The 22,917-nt window shown below is 48.6% G+C and overlaps 1 protein-coding gene across 4 annotated transcripts in view; it reads right to left on the reverse strand.

Annotated features, from left to right (window-relative positions):
* Nucleotides 1-16,173: 16,173 nt before the first annotated feature.
* The window catches only part of JADE2 (jade family PHD finger 2), a 78,853-nt gene continuing 72,109 nt past the window's right edge, over nt 16,174-22,917 (reverse strand). For all 4 annotated transcript variants that reach the window (XM_080352928.1, XM_080352926.1, XM_080352925.1 and 1 more), the window contains one exon: nt 16,174-20,692. In XM_080352928.1, the coding sequence (XP_080209054.1) occupies nt 19,815-20,692 (878 nt within the window). In that variant the 3' untranslated portion in view covers nt 16,174-19,814. The remainder of the gene's footprint in view (nt 20,693-22,917) is intronic.

Genomic DNA, 22,917 nt, shown 5'->3' on the forward strand with positions numbered 1-22,917 from the left:
AATTACAGGAGATGCTGGGGGGAAATTCAGATTGCAGCTACGGTAGGGAAAGCAGCTGGAGTCCTGGGCGCCGCCTGGGGAAGCAGCATTTAGGCAGAACAGGAGACAGAGCTAATAATACACTTTGCCTTTTTTGCTTTCTTACTGGCATCTGAGACGCTTTTAGCATTGGCGTAAAGTAGTTTGGGTGTTCCTACAAAACGAGGTGTTTACTTCAGCAGTATTTAGAAAGTGTGTCCTGTCTGCTTGCTGTTGCTGTCAGTGGCAGCTGGTTCTGGAGAGCTCACATGAGCATCTCCTGAAGGGGGTACTTTGATTTGATGTTTGTACCTGAAAACTGACCTGTAAAGAGAACTTCCTTTTGATTTATAGTAGTTTTGTTTTGTTTTGTTTCAGTCCTCCTGACTGCTATTCTTCTGTAATACCATTTTGTTTCCTAATCTGTAACTTGAATTACCTCCTAAATTTAAAAAACATGACTTTTCCCCCCAGCTGTTTTGGGGAGAGCTTTACTTCAACAGCTGGATGTTCAAAGTCCTGGGGAAGAAATGTGTAAGGAGGCCCTCTATCAAAAAGAAGAAAATCTGCTTTATTTTCAGGGTCATTGTCAGGTAGAAGACAAGAGAGAATCAGTAAAAGATTTGTATGTGTGGTTTGCTGTTATTATTTTGGGAGAAATGGGGAAAACCAAAGAAGTTACTGTGGTCAGCTGAAGTTCACAGAGCTGCCGCAAGCCTGTCTGCAGCAAAGAATGTGTAACAGATCATCCTCACGCATGTGACTGTAGGATGGAGTCTATTTATATCTCTGTAAACATTAAATTATGAAATACACACCATGGAGATGGTGCTGGTGGAGTCCTTGTCTGACCTGGTCGTGTGTCACTGGACTTGCACCTCTCTGGGAGTACAAAGTGAATTTGAACTCACTGCAGAACATCGTGCTGCTGGAAGATGATCATTGAAAGGGAAATAGGTTAAGCAATAAAGCAAAGAACCAGCTGGTATGTTACCAGGTAAGAGGAAAGTTCTGTGAGTTCCTGTAATAATATCTCATACACCTTGTGGATATAAGAGCACTTCACAAGATATCATCTAGAGAAAAAAAAAAAGCCCCAAACCCCCTATATTTTCTTTTGTACAGTGCAGATTTGAAATAAATTTCTGTTAAGACAGATGCACAGCTGAGACTTGGATCTTCTTGCAAAAATTAAGAAAAAATGTCTCAAGATTGCACAAGACGGAAAAGAAGACATGGGAGAAATGTGCCATGTATACTTTGCTGGTGCTTATCAGGTGGTGCCAATGTGTGACCTGCATGGTACAAGGCTGTGGAGGGGAAGGGGCTGGTGCTGCCCCAAGTCTTGTGCTGGCACCTGCCTCAGCCATGGCCTCCTGTCCTGCTGCTCCTCTCAGAGATGTGGCACCACCTGCAGTCACTGGGGCCATCCCTGACACCTCTGCATCAGCTCCAGCGCTGAGCCTGTATTGCTGGTGCAAAGGTTGGTGACAGTCCCTACCCCAGATGTTTCATTTCTCCCCAATACTCAAGGATGGCCATAGATCACAGAATCATGGAATAGTTTGGGTTGAAAGGACCTTCCAAGCTCATCCAGCGCCACCCCTGCCATGAGCAGGAACATCTTCACCAGCTCAGGTTGCTCAGAGCCCCGTCCAGCCTGGCCTGGGATGTCTCCAGGGATGGGGCACCCACCACCTCTCTGGGCAACCTGGGCCAGTGTTTCATCACCCTCCTTGTAAAAAATTTCTTCCTCATGTCTACCCTGAATTTCCCCTTCTTTAGTTTAAAACTGTCACCCCTTGTCCTGTTGTAACATGCCCTTCTGAACACTCTGTCCCCATCTTTCTTATTGACCCCTTTTAAGTATGGAAAGGCTGCAATAAGGTCTCCCTGGAGCCTTCTCTTCTCCAGGCTGAACACCCCAACTCTCTCAGCCTGTCCTCCCAGCAGAGCTGTTCCAGCCTTGGATCATTTCTGTGGCTCCTCTGGCCCCTCTCCAACAGGTCCATGTCTGTCCTGTGCTGAGACTCCATAGCTGGATGCAGCACCACAGGAAGGTCTCACCAGAGCAGAGGGGCAGAATCACCTCCCTTGACCTGCTGGCCACCATCCTTCTGATGTAGCCCTAGACATAATTGTCTTTCTGGGCTGCAAGCACATGTGGCCAGCTCTGCCCTAACACAGCATCTTCTCATCCAGCACCACAGTCGGTGTAGCTCACTGCTGTCTAGAGGCTCGGGCAGCCTCCTGGGGATCCAGAGCCTGTTGGCAGAGGATGAGCGGGCAGGGAGTGGGCTGTGTGCTGGGGTGCACCAGGCAGGAGCTTGTTGGGACAAGCAGCAGCCTGCCTGTGTGGGCAGGTGAGAGGAAAACCAGAGCCTGCCCTGGGGACTGGGGGTAAAAAGTCAGGCAAGGAGGGAGAGTGAAAACATGGAGGGAAAAAGACTGGTAGGATCCTGCATTTACTTTGTTCCTGTTTTTCTCATTTCACAGAAGTTACAGTCGAAGGAGAATGGTGAAACACTGGCCCAGGTTTCCCAGAGAGGTGGTGGATGCCCCATCCCTGGAGACATCCCAGGCCAGGCTGGATGGGGCTCTGAGCAACCTGAGCTGGTGAAGATGTCCCTGCTCATGGCAGGGGTGGCACTGGGGAAGCTTTGAAGGTCCATTCCAACCCAAACTGTTCTACGGTTCTATGGAACTCCAGTCTTATTGCAGCAAGCAACTCAGCGGACAGTCCTTTCAAACACAGATGGTGGCCCTCCAGTCACAGACACATCCCCAAACCTCCTGGAGCAGCATGTGCCTTCATTGCTTGTGTAGAATGTAGCCTACAGGGCATGTGTTTGCAACCCTGCACCTGCTCCCTCTAGTCTATCTTTCTGTATCTCCCTAGGGATTAATCTGCTCCCCAGTTCTGGTCTTTAGGAAGATTGAAGGGGTTTTGTACTAGAACTAAAAAATTAGGTGAAGTGGAAGGAGCAGCTTCCCTCCCACAAGCCTTCTACAGTACAGGAGAGGTGCTCAGGGGAAAGCTGTGCCAGGTGAGGAGAGTTCTGTCAGGATCCCAGGCTCGTGTGTCAATGCTGCTCAAGAGCTGAAGAAAACCCCCAAGCCCCAAACTCAGCTCATTCCCCCACGAAAATACCTCATAATGTGTTGTTGGGCAGCTCTGCCAGCAGTGAAGGGTCGTGAATGCTGTAGAAATACTGGCTAGAGATTAATTTCAAATGGTTTTCTTATTAGCCTTATAAAGGTAAACAAAGGAAGGACTGGCAAAGAAGAGTAGGAAGGCAAGAAAAACTAAACTATGCACGATTTCATCAACAGACTATTTGCTGTTAGAGCAAACCAGGAATTTATGCCCTGCGTTAAGCTCATCATGGTGTAAAACCCACTTTTTGGCCACTTAACAGAAATCATGATAGTCTTAGGTCTGGATGTTTGTTTGACTCTTCCCACTCGTTTTCAAGTGATGTTCTCGCACTTTTCCCACCTCAGGCAGGACTCTTGGTGTGAAGGCTGCTCTGTGCCTTGTGCCTCCTGCCCTTGAGATGAATCTCAGCCCAAGTGCTGCGTCACACATTCAGGGTGAGGTCCTGAGTATCAGTCTTGACAATTGTGGGATTTAGAAGAAATAATGCAATCAGACTCCTCAGTTTTTTCACTTTATTGACACTTACTCAGTAGCAGAAGTGCACAAGGAAATTACTAAGGTCTAGGTGTGTAAGAAAAACAGGATCAAGTCTTTTGTTTTGCATCTTTGAACTCTAAAGACTTCGTTTTGTTCACACAAAATTCACTCATCCCTTGCATGCTGCTGCTGGCACTACATTTGCTGGGTGGCATACGTCTGGGTGGCAGAGGGGAGAGTAGTTCCAAAACACCTCCTCTTGACTTGGATTTCAAAAATATACAGTTACAATCTGTGTAAGAGCTTCAATGCAGTGAATAATTTGGCTGGTGGCCTCTTTTCCCCTGTGAATTCTAGTAGATGAGGTATGTCTCAGTGACAAAGAGGTGTGTTCTCTGCCTCATGACAGGCTGTTTTCCTGAAACCTGATATTTCCAGGTATTTCAGAACTAGCATTTAGATACTTGTGTCTCCTCGCAAGTTTTTGTACTTGTATTTAAACATCAGGCTGTCAGCAAGACACAGTTCATGTGAACGCTCGTCATAGAAGATGATTACAAAAGCAAACAGAACGATCACTCCGGGCTCACAGTTGGGAAGTAGGAAAAAAATTAGTCTTGCAGAGCAATGAGTCAATGCAGCGATGAAATGCCTATTTATTGGTAAATAAAGGCTGGCTGCCGTTGCCTGCTTCATAGCCTGCGTGCCCCTGAGGGGCTTGGAAAGTGGTGAGGCAAACTGATGAGTCACAGTTTAGAACAATAGTTTCTTCATGCAAATGACTCAAGATAAAAGAAAAACAGGTTTTTCAAGAAGCTGAAGCAGAAGAAATTGCAAAAAGGAAAAAAATAATAGGACATCTTTAACCCTGTGTTGAAAGGACTAAATCTTTTTCTAAAGAGTAAGGCAGTGGTTGTGGTGGATATCTCAGACCAGCGGATTAGACCGCTAACCTTGCAGTCAGCTTTGCACTTCCAGAGCGTGCGTGCAGGTAACCAGAGGAAGACAAGACAGCTGAATACTGTGAGTATAAGTGCTGAATATGGTGTACACAACAGTATCTTATAGAACATTGAATTGTGGTCATTTGCCTGCGTCGTGCTCACTACTGTCTCATTTTTTTGGTCCAGTTTATGGCAAAAGGTTGGTCCTGTGGGGCGAAGGGGACCGCAGGTCCCCATGAGGTCTGGCTGGCAGGTGGGAGGTGTCCCCCAGCAGCCACCAAACAGCCTCAGCCATGAACTAAAAGCTCTGCCAGGTATGATGTTATACCAGTAATGTGCACTTGCTATTATAGATAACCCCATTCCCTCCAGCGAGGATAGAATACACTGCTCTGTAGTTTGCATGGCCCCACAAATGTCCATTTTAGGTATTCTGTAGCGTTTTATTGCAGAAATTATCACCTTAGCAATCTGAACGCAAATTTGTGCCAATTAGGTAAAGGGCAAGGCAAGCTATAGTCTGTCAATAAAAAAATAAAACACTGTAATCAGATTAATCCAGCAAGCCAAAAAACGGTGTGGGATTTTGCGTGTGGGTTTTATGGGTTTTTTTGTTGGTTGGTTTGGTGGGGGTTTTTTTGTTTCGTTTTGTTTTTCTTGTACTGTATGTAATCACAGGATGGGAAGCAAGTTTCCCAATACCTTCCCTCAGCCCTCTGTGTCCTGAACCTTGTTAAGTTTGTGTGAAGGAGGAGAAAGCCCAGGGCTGCTGGCAGCTCCCCACTCCCCGTGGCTTTCATTCGGAGCTGAAGTCTCAGCCGTTTGCGCCTCCCGGGAGGTTTCCTGCTCTCACTGCTTTCCATCCATAGGTGGCAGCAGGCTTTACAATCTTTGGTTTTTAGGAGCTCAGGCAGTTCTGCAATGATCTCCACAACTTTGCTGCAAGGAGCTAGTATAAGAGCAATGAATTATTTTCAAAGAACAAAACATCCTTTGCAGTTGTTCACTTAATTGCCCTATGAATGCAAAGAGAAGGTCAAACTCGGAGGTAAGAAAGAGCAGCCGGGCACCTATTTTGGGCCAACATACCCTTGCAAACAGCAGAAATGTTGTCTGATAAGTTACTTAGGAAAAATACCACGGTTAACAGCTTTCCCTTGTAAAAGCACGTGGATGCAAAAAGTCACGTTTGTGATGCAGATTTAAGCCACTTTGCTCAAATTTGCTTTTGCATTTTCTGTGTGTCTCTGGCTGCAGTCTGGGTCAGGCTCGGGGGTTGTCACCAAGCACGGTGGGGACACGGGGACAACTCGGGGCAGGGTCGGCTGCTTGTGTGGGTACAATTTGCTCCATGGTGATAATAATCCGAGCTGCCAAAACCTGTGTCGGCTGCAGGCAGGGCTGAGAGGTCGGCGGGCTCGGGGTGAGGAAGGTGCTTGTTTGGAGGAGGCAATGAGTCACACGGCTGCTCCCAGGGCGATTAATCAGGAATTTGTTGAAGTGTGGCTGGGCCAGGGGTGAGACAGAAAAGCTCGGCTGCGGGTGCACGGGAGCAGCACTGGCCAAGGGTGAGGGAAACCTGCTATGTAAGTCATTACTCTTCTCCTGTAAAATTAATCATGGCTTTAATTGCATGAGATATTCTTTTCCACCTGCCTGTTGGCTGATGAGGTGTTGCTGGAGCAATGGTAGTGACTCGCTGGGAAACTAGGAAGGTGGCAGGGGTTTTGACAGGCAGCAGAGCAATCCTGGATTGCTTGCAAGCTGTACGCGGTGCCTGTGAAAGTTAAATAATAATAAACATTCTAGTTATAGCAGCGTGTGTATGCATGGGGAGCTCTGTGACTTGGCCAGGAGAAGAGGCAGCCAAAGGGGAAGGAGAAAGCCAAAGGGTTTATGTATCAACCTCCTGGGGCTGTTGGCTCTCCTGGGAGAGTTGGAACAACCCTGCGCATTTGGTTCAGCTGTGGAAGATGCAGGGAGGGAGCAGGATCAGTGCTGGTGAGCAGAGGAGCTGGGAGAGGCTGTGGTCTCCTCCGACAGAGAGGGAGCACATCCAGCTCCCCACACGTGCCGGAGGGATGCTGTGCTCAGCTGGACCTCAAGGAACTGGATCTTCTGTTTATTTTCTGATCCTGTAGGGAAAAATACATACCCATTTGTATTTAACCTGTCCTAACAACACACTTAAATACTTATGCCTTACACAGCTTTCTCACATAAGGCGAGGAGGAGGTTTCACTTGATGGAGGTACAACGCCGGTGCCACCGCTGGGACATTATCCCACCTCTCCATCCCCACGGCCCCAGGAGCTGCTCCATGCTGGTGCTCTGAGCTGCAGCACCGTGGGTTGTTTTACAGCCATCACTTGACATCACAGGGAAAATTACCCCTATTTTGACACCTCAGAAGCTAGGGGTGATGAGTGATGGCTCTTCCAGAGGAGCAGCAGCTCTGCTCGGGCTGCTGTTGACAGCTGCAGATGACAGGAATATGAGGGCCTGATTATTATATAATTAAGTTGAAGCCATCATCTTATGTCTGGTTAGTGTCTGATGTAAAATGGGCTGGTGATCTCAGTCTGGTTTGCAGTGGCCTTTGATTAGAAACCACTTGCGTGTGGGATGCGAGTGGGTGTTGGCATCCTGGGGGATAAGAGGGACAGAGAGGGGGTCCTGCCTGGGTGATGAAGTCTGGGCCAGAGACTGGGTTTCTGCGGTGTTCTGCGCAGATTTGGGTGGCTTTTTCTCTTCTCCACTCCAGGAAATTCCTAAGGAATGATTTTTATGTCAGACAGTTGTGACAACAGTGGTTCTTCATTTGTTGTAGCATCAAATGCAGATTTGTGCAGGACGCAGGGACTCGGTGTGCAGGTGGTGGCTGTCCTTGGGGCCGGGATCGCTGCGGTCCTGCCTTGCCCGAGGTGGGAAAGTGGGGAAACCCACAGCCTCCATCACCTCCACTGGTTCCAAGCACCCAGCAGGAGGGTTCCCAGCACTCAAGTGTATCAGCAAAAAACTAAAAATAGTTGTAAAAAGCCACTATTCAAACCTCTGATGTATACCTTAGCTTCTTGGTAGTCCTCCAAAGTTGTATGTCCTTGTAAGTAGAGTTCAGAAGATGGTCCCTGTCCATCAGCCTGGACTGGAGGATGAGCCACAGGGATGCAGGGACCCCACCATGCTGCGAGTGTCCCAGGGCTGAGCCTTGGCGATGGCTGATGACTGGGAAGGACATGAGTCAAGGCCTCTCTCTTCCCACACAGAACTGGATTTTTCAATCTTAAATTCTATTAATACAGTTTTTCCTATAAGATATTAAATATAGTTGTGCCTACAAGGTTAAAAAACCCTTTCAGGTAAATGCAGGTGCTGGCACTAGTGGGATGCTCAGCTGTAATGCCTGAAAAGCTGCTGTGCCTGCAGGTGGGAGCTGTGTTAGGAGATGATCTTTAATCCTGCGGCTTCACCAGTTTTGCTTTTTGGTGGTGGTTGATGCCATCCAGCCTAATTTTCTTGGTTTTCTCTAAAGCAAAAGTGGCATAGGAAACATTACAGCAGGTGTTAGGCCATGTTTATGTTTTAAAGGCATTTCACATTGTGGTTCACATCTATGTTAGGAAAGCCAAAGAAAGGTATTGCAGGTTGTTGTGGGAAATTTACAGGTTAAGCATCGCACTTAACAGAAACCCCTTCTGCTCAGGCTTGGGCTATTACTGTATTATTCCCAGGCTCCATCTCTGCCTGCTGCTCCAACGCACCGAGTGCCTGCAATTACTTCCAGAAGAAGTTCAGCCTCTGTTCAGAAGTGCCCATTTCCCCTGGCTTGAGCTGTCCATGACTTCCATCCGAAAAAGACCTCAGAAGTACTTTTTGAGCTGCATGATGCTGAGCTGAGGGATGCGGCAGCTGCCGGGCGGCCAAAGCGAGATGCTCTTTCTCCCATCAGGAGAGTTATGCTCAGTCTCTATAGCAGGAGCTGCTTTATATTTATTTGCATGATATCTCCGCATAAACAACATGAGTAAGTAACTGCCACGCAGCTAAACAGTGGCTGTATGTGACAAGAGCCTGCAAATTTCAGTGTATCCCCACCCTTCCCCTGCGGTTTACTGTATTGTTTGCTGAAATAGTGGTTAATGTGGTTTTATTTATTTATGGATTTATTTTGCCAGGTTCAGCCTTGCTCTCACCCACCAGCTTGCTGGGTGGTGAGCCACCAGGGTGGACACATGAGGACAACCCAGTGTCATTTGGAGGAGCAGTGATGTCTCTGGCATGCTCTGTAGCACAGTCGCCTGCCTGTGGGGCTGGAGCACCAGTTTGCTGTCAAATTAGACTCGAGAAGTCATAAAATAATTGCAGTAACATCTTCAAGCTGTTTTCATCGGTAAGTAAAGAGCGCTGCACGCACAGAGCGTGGGGAAGCTGGTGGGCTGCGGCAGTGCTGAGCATCATGGTGTGCCTCAGGGGTCCCTGTCTTTATCCCCCGTTTCGTGCTTGTCCCTGTCCCTGCTGTCAGGGGTGGGAAGATGCTCGGCAGGGCTGTGCTGCCAGCACCAGAGCGTGTGTGCAGTGGTGAGGGGAAGCTCTCTTGAAGCAAAACCCCTCTCCACCGCATCAACCCCAACACAAACTGCTTGGAGAGCTGCATGTAACTCAGGGAGGGAGGAGATAAGCCCCGGTTTCTCTTTCTGAAGCCATCTGGCCCAGATGAACCGCAAAAAAAACCCTCAGCATCCTTTTGAGCAGAGCCAGTGGCTGTCAAAAGCGGTGGCGGGCGGAGGAAGGAAGGAGGGGGCTGGGTGCTGCCGGGAAGCTGAACACCCCGTTTTGGCTGGCTGTGTTCTGCAGTGTGTGGGCAGAGTGCTCGGTCCTGTGTCTCAGCTGACACCGGCTGGGCGCTGTGGAGGTGACTCGTGTTTCATGGGGAGGATGATGCCCTCGGTGTCACTGAGCAATGCCTTCTCCTCCCTCCTCTTCCCCAGGTGAAGATGCCAAAACTGCACTGAGGGCAGATGATGGCCCTGGGGAGCCGAGAGGCAGGGGCTGAGCTCTGGCTGGGACAGGCAGCACTGCAGGCTCCTCATCTCAGCTAGGAAGATGTTCTCTTCCCTGCCTTGGTGATTTGGGGTCTTCATTGTACATGCTGGAGTAGGGACCAGGCATCCCCCTGTGCTGCTGAGCTGCACTGAGCTGCAGCAGGACTCAGCTCATGTGGGACAAAGGCTGTGTCCCGGCTGGGGGATTTGGGCCAGCTGTTGGAGGACAGAGTTAGGGCTGGTTCAGCCACAGCTGTGTTTCAGTCTGGGCTTTTCCTTTAGGTGTACATTTGATGGTGTCACAGGATGAAAAAAAAACCTCTGCCACAGAGGAGCTGAGCCTGTCAGTCCCCGCACTGGGATCAGGTCCCAGAGCATCCTAAAAGGGGATGCAGCACCCACAAGATGGTAGGTGGGGGAGCAGAGGGGACCAACGTGTGGGGCTCCCAGTCGGTGACTGGTCCCAGCCCAACTTCAGTGTTTCAGATCACCCCACCTCCTCGCTGTGAGTTTCGTTCTGACTTTCAGGTTGGAATGAGTCAAAATCTCAGAGCAAAATGTTGATGAAACTGCTGCCTGCAGTCGGGTTTCTCCTTGGACCAGCTGGAGGGAGCATTTTTGGGGGGTGGGACAGCACCTACACGCCTGGCCCCACGCGCCTTCCTGGGAAAGGCGAAGAGGCACAAAGTGAAGGAGATGGAGATGTTTTACCAGCAAGACCTCAGTTCCTGCTGCTTATCCTCAGAGAGCTGCAAAAGCTCATTTGAGCTGGGTTTAGTCAATGGTTGAGGCTGGGAAATGTTTCAGTTGCTGCTGGGAACTGGCTCCTGGTTCTTTCTTGTCATTCAGCAATGAGCTAATTCCTGATTTATTTACCCCAGTGGTACAGCCCTTCAGATCCACTCAAGCTTCAGTCAGCAAACCTTTCCCTGCGTCCTGATTCCCTCATTTCCAAGGGATCCTTTTCACTGATACAGAAACTGAAAATGCAAAAGGAGTCTGTAAATCCATCATGCCAGCCCTCGGCATCCCATCTCTTCTTCAGCAGCCAGCAAACGCCAACTTCAGACTGGGAAAACAGCCAAAATGTGATTTTTATGAGGGTACAAGCGCATTTCCTTCTTATTAGCAGACAGCACTGCCCTTGGCCTCACTCAGCCATGCATTCGTTAGTACAAGGTAATTCTGTTTGCTCAAGCGAATGGTGGTGTCCACTTAATTGTAAGGAGATGGGAATCCTTAGCTATGCCAAAGATTTTTATGAAAGTATTAAAAACAGCCGTCAAGCAGTCTCGTAAGCAAATCAATGGCATCCTACGTGCCCCCATTAGAAAGCAGGGAGTTACATGGAGGTTAATATTTCATTTGGGAAATAAATCTGCTTGCCCTACGCAGTGCATAAAAGCAGGCTGAGGTAGTCCCCGCAGATCAGCAGTCACCGGCTGCCAGGAGTTTGGAAAAAACCACTTTCCCTGTTAATACAACAGGTACCAGTGCTGCTCCTCTCCATCCTGGCTTGTGCCCAGTCCCGGAGGAGCCGGCCTTGGCTGTGGACCCATTGGTGATGAACCACCTCAAAGGTGACACGTTCTCCTGCCGGGAGCATTGGCTTCTCCCTTCCGCACCCAGAGGGAAAGCAGAGTAGCTGGTAGAAACCGGCATCATCGGTGCTGAGCAAAAAACAGAGAGGGAAGAAAGGGAAAAAGATATCTGTTGATTTATCCAGGCCATTTCCCTTGAAATGAAGGAACAAACATTTTTCAGCACCTCCAGACTCTGAGTTTTGCTTATCAGGACATTAAGCATTTCTGCATCCATCCTACCCCTGAGCCTTCCTCCTGCTGCACACCCTCTTCCAGCCCAAAAACATCCTCTTGGTGAAGACTACAGCCTTCAAAAGTACATTTAATTTTGCTCTTAAAGCATCTTAGCCAAAGTTTGCCTTCTCTTTGAAGAAGTTCAAAGAAAACCCCCATGAAAGCTGAGCTGTTTACCATGACACTCTTGTTATTTACCACCAAACCCAAATGCAACCTCACAGACAGAGCTGCAAAAGGGACATTTTCACATAGACTTTGCTGGGTTTCCTGATGGTTTGGTGTATTCTGTCCTGCATTTAACTGGCTCTTTTCCAGCTTTCTTGCTGACATACTACTGAAACCCAGAGGAGAGGTGGGCAGGGAGGACCAGAGCAATAAAAATACTCAATGCCAACCTTTTATTTTGTTTTGTTTTGTTTTCCCCTTTGCAACTGCTATACTCATCACATGGGAAAGAATCCATTCTCTTTTCTCTTCATGTAGAACAACCCCAAACACTCGGTGCGTATTTGCCTTGTCCCATGCACATACTGACATTTTTCATCCTTCTGTTATTACAGATGCTGCAAAGGCAATAACCCTGAAATGCCACAGCTGCAGATTTGTATCACACAGATAAGATGGTATGATTAAATAAAGAATTGCTCAACATCTAAATATTCAGTAAAAGACAACAGAATCTGCAAGAGTGACAACAACACAGTGTAAAGGGTTCACATCCCCACTCAACCTGGGAAACTTTGAATAGCCTGGTATAGATAAACTAATTTAACTCTCTTTTAAAGTGCTAGAAAGTATGTAGAGCTTGACCAGGCTTGGAGATCATTCCTCTGAAGTTTAAAGGTGATCTCTGCTCTTTGCTTTGCTCCCAGCAGCATTCAATGAGCAGTTCAGCAGAGGAGGTTTGCAAAGGACAAGCTGAATAAATGACTTTATAGGAAAGTCACTGTCAGACATTTACAATCCCCACTGAGAGACCACATCGTGGGTCAGGTTTGCACTGAGGCTGGGCTTTTAAGTCTTTTCTCAGCCTGAGAGAGTCTTCAAATGATAATTATATCCAGTTACCACTGTAGCAAGTGCGGGTGGCTGGTTGCTCCCAAACCAGCTGCATTGCTGCTCCCTTCCATCCAGCTTTGCCTTTGCTGGATGGGAGTGACCTGGCTGGAAACACCTCTGCAGGGTGATGCCCACCAGCGCTGCTCCCCCTGCTTGGGCCAAGGGGACCAGGTTTACTGACTTTCAAAGCGCAGGTTATGTTTTCCAGCCACAGAAGAGAGCTGTGAGCCGTAGGCAGCAGTGACATCTCCCTCACTGTCAGGTGGGGCAGTTACTTCATCCTCGCCCACTATTTTCTAATGCTTGGGATGGAAAACATTGCACACGCGTTGCTGGTGGGATGCGGCTGTTGGTGGGGGGAAGGCATGGCTCCCAGAGCTCAGCTATTTATAGTGTTTCTTCATCCTGGTGTATTTATGTGAACCAGTTTCATAGCTGTTGTCTAGCACAAGCAGAGGACTGGGGAGATGCTCACAGGCTTCAGATCAGAGGAGTGACCAAAGTTCTCACGACTCATCACATACCTGGCTCTTGCGGTGCTGATTAACAGTGGCACTGCTGCCCTGTGCCTGACTGTGCCTTGGCAGTCTCGTGCCTCAGAAAGCCTAAAAAATCAGCCATGGGTGCCTTTTGCTTCTGGAGAAGAGCCGGTGCTGAGGAGGTGATGCTCAGGGCACGGGGCATGCGTGTCCCCGTCCTGCCTCTGGCCACCCAGCGATGCTGCTTGGCTCTGTGCTGCTCCAGAGGCTGCTGTCTGTCTGTATGGTGGATTTAAAATGCAGGTTTGGACCAGGGCATTCCCCACATGTCTCCAGAAGCAACCGTTTGTGGGGAGAGGATCACCCCGGATCTGTGTGGGATCTCTCTGGGAGCTGGGGGCTCCTCTGTCTCCTGGGCTGGTGTCTTTGGGAATGCACAGCACAAGAACTGGCATCCTTGCCGCTATGTTTTATCCCCCAAACTTAGTCATTTTAAAGCCAGAGCTACAAAAATTGCTGATTTCCCTCTTTTAGAAATGCTTTATTGATCCTGCTTGCTAATTAAGGGCAGGAATTTATCCCCCGCCTGCCAGTCCCTCTGCGCAGCCTGAGTGTTATTTGTGGTATCTCATACAACAAACACCTATTTTTAGCTGAGCATTCTTGGAAGGGGTTTCTGTACCTTGTTTTCTGCAGGGAATTCTCTCTTGCAGGGTGCCTGGAGCTGCTGGTGGTACTCCAGCCTGCACAGGGGGATGCTTGGATGGAGGCAGGTCCAGACCTGTGTGGATGGCCGGTGTCCCTCTCTCATGGCAGCAGCATCCTAAACAAACACAGCGTCTTGCTCCTCGGAGTAATTTTCCCAGGAGTTATGGCTGCAGATGTATTATTTTGCTTTTTGACCTGCCTGCCTCCCAGGAAAAGCTCCATTTCATTGATCGGACCATTTCAAGCTCATTGCAGGGCTGCCAATAGCCAAGCCATAACAGTAATTTTAACCTCTGCATTTTCTCCTAGTGTTTAGTGTCAGTGTTATAAAGTACCACTCCAAATATAAGCACAGGCAGTCAATTATTTTAATCTTTATTACATTGGAATGTACAGCAGCTTCTCCCGAGCAAAAACACTGCGTCTGATACTCAGCAGAGTGGGTTTGGCTGGGAAATGGCATCCAACCACTTTGGGAAGCTCCATCCCACCACGGCACACATCAGCCGAGCTCATGGACACCCCCTGAATTCATTTCTCAGGGCAGCCACAGCACGAACAACACCCCCAGCACCCAACTCCTGCCTTTGGAAGGGACGATATTCCTCCCACTTCCTTCTAATTCCCCTATAAATTGGTTGCAGGATTCAGGATCAGTGCCCACAGCACCCACTCAGACAAAGCTGTGGGCTCACCCTGTGCCCCCCCAAAAACCGCTTCGCTGGGGGTTGAGCACCTGCCCACCATGAATTGTCTCTGGCGTATCCCAGGAGCAGAAAGAGCTGCCCGCAAACAAAACCAGCCCCATCTCATCACTCCGACTTCCCCGTGAAAAACGGTGCCGGTTAAACCCTGCATGTCACATGCACAGCCTATATTTAACTTGTGTATTAAATGGACAAGGAATGAGTTTGTCAAGTGGAATCTGGGATGGGTGAGACATCAAGGCAGAGGCAGTGCTGGCGGAATCCAGCTGGTTCAGCCAGGGTCAGTGTTGGCTGCAGTGGGAAGTTTTTTCCCCTTGTTGTGTGGGTTAGTCATAGGTTTGTTTATTTTTTTTAGATTTTTTTTCTTATTCATCTGTTGCAATCACAGCAGACACATCATTTCACAGCCCTACATGGAAATCCAAGTCTAACGAACTATTTTTAGCACACAAAATGTCTTCTCTAAATGTATTAACTTTGGAAGAGTAAATATTAAATACACTCTCATTGCATTAGGAGCATTTATGCAGAAGTACAGCACCAGCGTTTTTAATGGTTAGGGGAAATTATGTTATGCCACTAGCACTTAATCAAACACAATAAAACGAGATCTTACTGCAGTTCTTTCAGGATAAGTTGAAGGGAAATTAATTCATTTTCACACCCATTGCTGACGATTTACTGACACTGAGGCACTTTTGTCCCATTAGTGTTTATGGTGGCACTTGCAATCCTTATGCAAAACATACTGGGGATAGCCTAACATTTATTTTGCAATTAAACTGAAATGATTCTTTGCCCGCTCACTTCCGATCGAGGCATTCAGCACCATCTGTGAGGAGGGTACTATAGACAAATCCCAAGCAAGCAACGCAGGGATACCCTATGTGCTATTAATGCCTATATTTTTTTAAAATAAGAATGTTTTTTTGTAACTTTATTGTGGAAGTATTTTTCAGGCTGGGCTGTAGGAGAAGGATGATGTGTTGCTGCTGGTGGAACCCTGGTGTCCCAGGGGTTGCTGGGGATGATGTCCCTGCTCTGCTGGGTGCCTGGAAGAACAGCGGTGACCCTCAGGGCTGGTGGTTCGGGGACCTGGGCTGGTGGCTCTTGCCTGGTGATGGGCACTGGGGTACTGCCCAGATGTGGGGACCCAGGGGCTGGGTCCTGTCCTTGCAGAGCTCCCCATTGTTCCTTGCTCCTGCAAGAACCAGCTGCTGATTTGGGAGTTGTTTCCCCAACCAGAAGGACTCCAGGACTAAGGAGCTGAGCTATTCTTGGTGGATTGGTTTTGTTGTCATGTCAGTTATTGTCTCTCCTGTAAAACGGGCTCTCTGGGAAGAGGAACTGTTGGCTGCACAAATGTAAATGCAAACACAATGGAAATTTGGAAATTCACTGTTTGCGGGCAGATGGTGGCTGCACCAGCAGGGCTGGACCAGCTCCGCATCCCCATGCACAGAGCTGCATCCCTGGGGTTACAGAATCATTTTGGTGAGAAGAGACCCTCAAGATCATCGAGTCCAACCATAACTTAACTCTGGCACAAACCCATGTTCCTAAGAACCTCATCTCTGCATCTGTCCAACTCCTCCAGGGATGGTGACTCCACCACTGCCCTGGGCAGCCTGTTCCGGTGCCCAATAAACCTGTCTGGGAAGACATTTGGTTCACATAATAATGGTTTACATGGTCCCCAGGTAACTTTGCTCCGTGTGACCTTGCTCACCACACAGACACTGAGGTACACAGAAAACACTGCTTTATTGACTGCATTTGCCAATACACTGAGGAATGCAAAGGGTTTTCTTTCCATAAGCAATGGGCCATGGTCCCAATGTGTATTAAAGCATACACTGTACCTAAACAGGATGAAAATAATGGCAGACAGCTATTCCAAGGCAACACAAATAGCATGCATAATACAGTCTCACACAGAACGAGTTTGATAACATTATATTGCTTTAAGGATTAACTAACATGGAAAATGTACAAAAAGGAGAAATAGGTTTTTGCATTAATGAAAAATACATTTTTTTCTCTACAAAGGAATTTCTAATACAAGAAAATAAATATTGCAACATAAGCCAAAAATAATTTAAAATTGCTCTTTTCAATATATTTTCAATATTTCTCTTTTATATTAACAAATGGCACATCACGTTCTTTGAAACAAAGAAAACAGAAGGGTTTCTCCTCCTGTGACATTCATATCATTTCCTGTAACTGATGTGAAGTGGGTCTGTTTTGTATGTGAAATGGCGCAAACTGCGGGGGATTTCCTTAAAGAACAACCAAACCTGCCCTGCACCAGCATCTTCCTGCTCGGCAGCTGCTCCCGCATCCCGCTTGCACCTCCTGGCTCCGTTCTGCATCCCGCCTTGGAGTGCACTCTGTTGGACAGCAGGCACTCAGACCCCATCAAATAGGTGCAAGCAAAACAAAGTTAAAAAAATGAGGGTGGGGAGAAGGGGTGTGTGGAATCGGAGCTGTCCTCGGGGCTGGGGTCGGTGTTGGGGCTGTGCTCCATGCTCAGCGCATGATGCTGTTCGCATCCTCATCTCAACCACAACAGCTGCTGCTTCTTCAAGGAAACGGCTGCTCAGTGCAAATGGCGATTCCTGCAGTTTATATATCTTTAAAAGACAACACTTCTCTACTAAAATAAACCCTTGTATTTTTTTTTTTAATTCCTTTCTATTAATTTCAAAATACATTTACTGTGACATCAAAAATATTTGCCTTGTGCATTTTCTCTCCTGAATGCCAGGCTCCCCTGATCCAAGGTGAGGGGATGGCAAGAATGCGCCAGGCAGGGATTCCATGGCCCTCAAAGAGCCCCTTCCCTCCACAGATACCCCTTTTCTCTTACCTTATTTCACCCACCCCATTCTTCTCCCTGGGTCTGACATGCCCCACAACCCCCTTTAGTTTTCCCCACCTAAACACCGTCTCCCGATGGCAAAATACGTTTTTGGGAGCATTTCAAACTGGTTCATTGCCTGGTGCTGGTGGTGCCGGGTTGGTTGTTCTTTAAAGTCTCCCTCTTTTTGCTTTCCTGTACTGAGAAGACAAGTAGTGCAGAAGCTGATGAATGGAGCTGTGTACAGTGAAATTTGTGGATTGCTTTTTTTTTTTAACCATAATTGAGTGAAGCACACGGAAGCAAGATTCATTAAAAGGCAGCATATTGATTATTGTTATGACTCTTATACTAGGATACTGTAGCTAAAGCTAGCAAGCCTGATAAGATAAACTAAGTCCTATTTACTGTATTTAACATTATCTGAACACACTGAGCCTTAATTAATGAGCAGATTTTCATTTCCAACCTCAATGGATTTTGCTAATTTATAGCAAAGGTGGTTCCCATTTTGTTGATTTTTTTTGTTTGTTTGTTTTTTCTTCCTGCTAATAACTTGTGTAACATTTTTCCCATCTGAGGCAGATTTCCCCCCAGGCATGGTCAGTGTGGGGCTTAGCCAGGGCTGGGTGCGTCCCACCCGAAGCCCCCGCCGCTCGCCATGCCTGGGATGAGCTCGGCTGTCATCGCTTATCTTTGCTGCAATTTCATCAAGAATAAGGACTTTGGAAGGCTGATAAAGATGATCTACTCTAAAACATCAATTGAAGGAGTCTCAGAGTTTCAAAAGAAAGCTCACAGTGAAATGAGCACAAAGCATCGGAAATCAAAACGGCAGGATGCGGTCTGGGAGCAGCAGCATCCCTCGGAGCAAGCTCGGAACCTAACGCCACAGCAGTGTGTTATGAGTGTGTCTTTAGTCCTTTGTTGCTAAACAACTTCCAATTCTTTTTCGTAATGACAAGTTTCTGGTTTCTGGCTGTGCTGCTTGACTGTCAAAATATTCTTTGGCATCCACAACATTATTTGACTGATTGGTTTGAAAATTGCAAGGTTTTTTTGTTTAGTGATGGGTTTAACCGGTTGCAGAAGTGTCCCAGGTTTGGTTTATTTTTTTTTAAAGTTTTTTATTTTTTTTTTAGACATTTTTTATTTTTAAAAAACAACAACAACAAAAGTTTCAGTGAATTCCTTTTTTTTTTTGTTCCCTGAGCTCACACTGGGGTCACTCCAATAAAACACGTAGCACGACTCAACTGTGACCTTTGAAGCCAAAACCGAAGTAATGGTGCAATTAAGTGCAAACATGGAAATTCGCCTGACTTGTAGGTAACAAGGGCTTTTAAACAACATTTAAGGCTTATTTGGGACATTTTATGCATTAAATTATTGTAGTATTTATAATGTCAGCTTCTGTGAATCACCCTCCCACAACGAGTCAACAGCTTGTAACCAAGACTTAAGGAATAATAATTAAAAAAAAAAAAAAAAAGATGGGGAGGAATAAATTCACCATTTCCATTGTAGCGTTTAGTGGGGAAAACAAAATGGTGAAGGCAAGCATTTCCATTTCCCCTCAGTGACAGTACATTCTCCCTCGGGGCCAAGTTTTCCTTGTGGAAAGGGGATTTCAAATGTGCTGCCCCGGCACGGTGGGACCACAGCAGCGCTGGAGAGAAGCGCGGGCACAAAAACTTTGCTCAACCTCCCAGATTAAACCAACCCTGAACTCCCCACGGTGTTTTTAAATGATGCTTTTCTCCTCCAGCCTGCCTCACCTTTCCATTTTTCCAGCTTGCTAAGAGCTGATCAGTTCACCTGAGTAAATCACTTCGGTTTTTCTGATGACATCAAGAGGGTTGACCCGCAAAGCAGGGATAGGGAGAAGCTTTGCATCCTGGCCCCTGGACGGATCCTGACCAGATGGAAAGGTGAGGGGAAAAATAATCACCGAGGGTTTTTTTTTTTTCTGAAAACAGAAACATAACATTGCTCTCTTCCACCCCAAGCGCTACCCTCCAACAAGCTTTTTGTGCTTTAGTCATTTTTTTTTTAATTTTAGTATCACTTATTTTGCTTTCTCGCATACGCGCAGGCAGGCAGGGATTTCCCCTCCCGCAGCTCTGCTACCGTACCCTCCGCTCGCTCCCTGCTTTGGGGGCAACCGTCCTGGGCAGAAATCTGCCCCTCGTTAAATAATGCCCATTAATTAAACTGTCGTCCCTGCAGAGAGCACGGGTACCGGCACCCTCCACCCTCTCGGCACCCTCGGCATCGGTCCCGCTGGGCGCCAGCTTGCGCTCCCGGGAAGTGGGGTCCAGCGGGGATCTGGGAGGGACCACGACTGTCACGCTCATCGATGTCGGTGAAGCTGAAGCTGTATCACAGGCGTATAGAGAAGAAAAGAAGACAACAGTGCCGAATTTCCAACTATATACACATATTAAAAATCCCCCGTGCTATGATACCAGGCAGAAATTGGACATGGCAGTTGTAACTGTGTTGAGGACTCGTCCAGCCGGTGTGATTGGGAGGAATTAGGATGCCAGGATGCTCATCCTGACGATGTCCTCGCCGGCAGCATCCAGCTGTCCCCGCTGTGCCCTGCCGCTGCGGGACTCCCCATCCGAGTCGCTCATCTCTGCGTCGGAGAAGTAGCCGTCCGTCTCAGCATCAAAACGATGCAAGGGAGCTCCGCCGGCACCGTCGGGCTTGGGGGGCTGCGACCTCCGAGTCCCTCGGCTCTCCTTTGGTAATTTGAACCGCACGACGGTTTTGGGGCTACCTACGGAGTCAGGCACTTTGGCCGTGGGGCTGGGCTCTGGCTGAGCGCAGCTCGGCGTCTCCTCCTCCTCTTCCTCCTCCTCCTCCTCCTCCTCCTTGCTGACACAGCCCCTCGCCCCGGCCGGGGGGTGAGGCTCACCGGCTTTTGGGAGAGAGCCCTTCTTGGTGGCCTTTTTCACCTCGCCCGTCCCTTTGCGGTCGGAGGGAAGCTTCACCGCCCCTTTCTCTGATTTGCTTGCTCTGGATTCGGGAGTGAAGGGCTTGGTGGCATCATCCGACAAGTCGCTGGCATTATTAGTCCAGGGCTCTGAGCTCTCCGGGTGGCTCCCACCCACGGCGGGGGGGCTGCTCCTGGGCAGCTTTTTCTTAGTGTTCGTTCTCGTTTTACTTTTCACTTTCTTTGTGGCCTCGCTCTGCTTGAACGGGGACCTGAGGGAATGGTCCATCATGAAGCTCAGCAAGGTCTCCTCGTCCTGGAGGAGCTCCTCGGAGAGGCCAGGGGTGCTGTCCTCGTGGTGGGCGTTGTTGAGGGACCACTCGCTCATCGCCATGTTCTCGGCGGTGATCTGGACGGACTGAGCCAACCAGCTGTTGAAAAAGGTCCCGTCAATGGGGAAGGAGGTTGACAAGCCTGGAAAAAACATAAGGGTAAGATTGACTCAGGAGCCAGAAATGGCCACACTGCCCTTTGACACCACCACCAACTTCATTGAGACTCCCCGACATTGGAAAATCACTCAAAAAGTCACCCATAATGTACCAGGGCACAGAAGAGTTTACTCCAGCACTAATGCTGAATTTAGGCTCCACTGAGGTCACAACACAACAACCCGCACAGCCCCCCACACCCAACACTCCGTGAACCTCCCCACATCTAAACAGAACATCTTTCTGCCCCAAACATGCCAAGCCCCAACCCACCCCAGCATGGGTGGAAACCACATCCCCGTGCAAAGGCAGCAGACAAACAATCCGAGTGTAAGCCTAAAAATCTGGTGACTGCTACCAGAGTGGGACATGTGCCCAGGAAAGGGTGCGGGGTTCCCCAGGGACCAGCTGCTGCAGGGCCACCAACATGCTGTCAAAACCCCGCGCAGCAGCGGAGTGATGGGACCAGTGCTAAATCTGTGGACAGAGTGCCCGTCTGAGAACACCTCCAAATACTCAAGAGGTGTGAAAACTGAAGAGGAGGAGCAGAGATGACAGGCGGAATGGGAAAAGCTAAAAAACTTCCTAATAATGATCTCTGAGAGCAAGGGGAGCACTGTAGGGTGGGTCTAATTAGCAACTGGAAAGGCACACACCTACACCAGCACACCCAGTTTTAATCCCCTTAACAGAAACCCCTGGGCTCCACACCAGAGCTGGTTTTATGGATTAGATTTGATTTTTTATTTCCAGTGAGAGCTTTCCTCTTAAAGCAGTCCATTTAGCAACAGGTGAGGGAAAGAGAAGCAGCAAGGGCAGGGCAACTCACACCTGCAACGTTTGCCCGTCTTGATGATAAATTTGCATCACCCTCCCCTGTGAGCAGCAATGATCCCGGGGACACACGAACGACCCTATGTGATGCCAGGGCTGCTCAAGGTCAGCACTGGAGTGGTGGGTCAGGTCAGAGCCCTCCTTGGAGACAACACTGTCCAGGTGTCTGTCCCACATCTCCTGGCAGGTCCCCATGGTCCTTTTGGAGAAGGGAGCCACCCGCCCTGGCAGCCCAATCCGGGGAAGGGGATGCAGGAATGGGGATGAGCTCAGGCACTGCCTGGTACCCAGGAATGGAACAGCCCAAGGTCTTGCTGGCAAGGGCACTGTCAAGGTCACTTTGCCTCAGCCTTGCCCTGATGACTGTTGCCTCAAGTGATGCCTCAAACCCTTAAAATTTAAATCCAGGAGGTTACAAAGACCCCAGTGTAGGTTTGGGTCAGCTGCCTAGTTTCCCTGGCTCACAAAGTGCAACTTTTCTCAAAGATGTCCCAGCCCTCCATCATTTGACAGAATTTGCCCCACAAAATTGAAAGTTTCTCCACTGAGAACAGTGCAGTGACAGGATGAGCACAAAAGCCCTGTTTCCAAAGGGGTTCCTGCCTAAAACCCAACAGCTTTAAGCTGAATAGAACGCAGCAGAGTCAGGGCGAGCAATGGGCAAAGCAGGGCAAGGCAGGGTGGTCCAGATCCCCAGACCTCCCTCAGAAACTCTCTGTACCCCCCTGCCAGGATTTATAGCACCCCTGGGCTGTCCATGTGCCCCATGGGACCAGTGCAACCCCTGTGCACCCGTGGAGCAGCTGAGCGTGTGTGAACTCATTGCCTCCTGCCCCGTGTGCTGGAGGAGGTGACAGTGCCAGAGGACGCTGAACAACACCCCAATTCGATGTGAAAACCATATGCAGTTGTCAAGGATCTTGACAAAAAAGACCTTTCTCCTCTGTTCTTTTAGTTCCGCCAGACCTATCGGCTGCCAAGCGGTGGTAGGTTGTAGCTGATGGGGAAGAGTTGGAGGTGGGTGAAGCATTCGCAGAGCCAGCCTGCATCTCCTGGCCCCTCGAGCCAATTCAGGAGACCAGCTACGCTTTGTGCCTCCCTCCTGGATGCTCCCAGACCGCCAGCACGACCAGCACAACCACAGTCCTGGACAGTATATGCCATGAAAAAGCACAGCCCACGTGCTGTACCCACCATCGGTGCACAGCACAGTGGATATAGGGGATCAGCCCTACTGCGGGGTGGGTAAGTCTGATTTTATCACCAGAAAGTGAAATCATGCTTCAGCAGCACATGACAGGGTTTGTAACACATTCTCCCAGTCTGGGCATATGCCTTGAGGCTGCGGGGTGGGGTGGGATTTCACACCCCCTG

This window comes from Nesoenas mayeri (genome assembly GCF_963082525.1).
Source record: "Nesoenas mayeri genome assembly, chromosome: 14".
Classification (NCBI taxonomy): Eukaryota; Metazoa; Chordata; class Aves; order Columbiformes; family Columbidae; genus Nesoenas; species Nesoenas mayeri.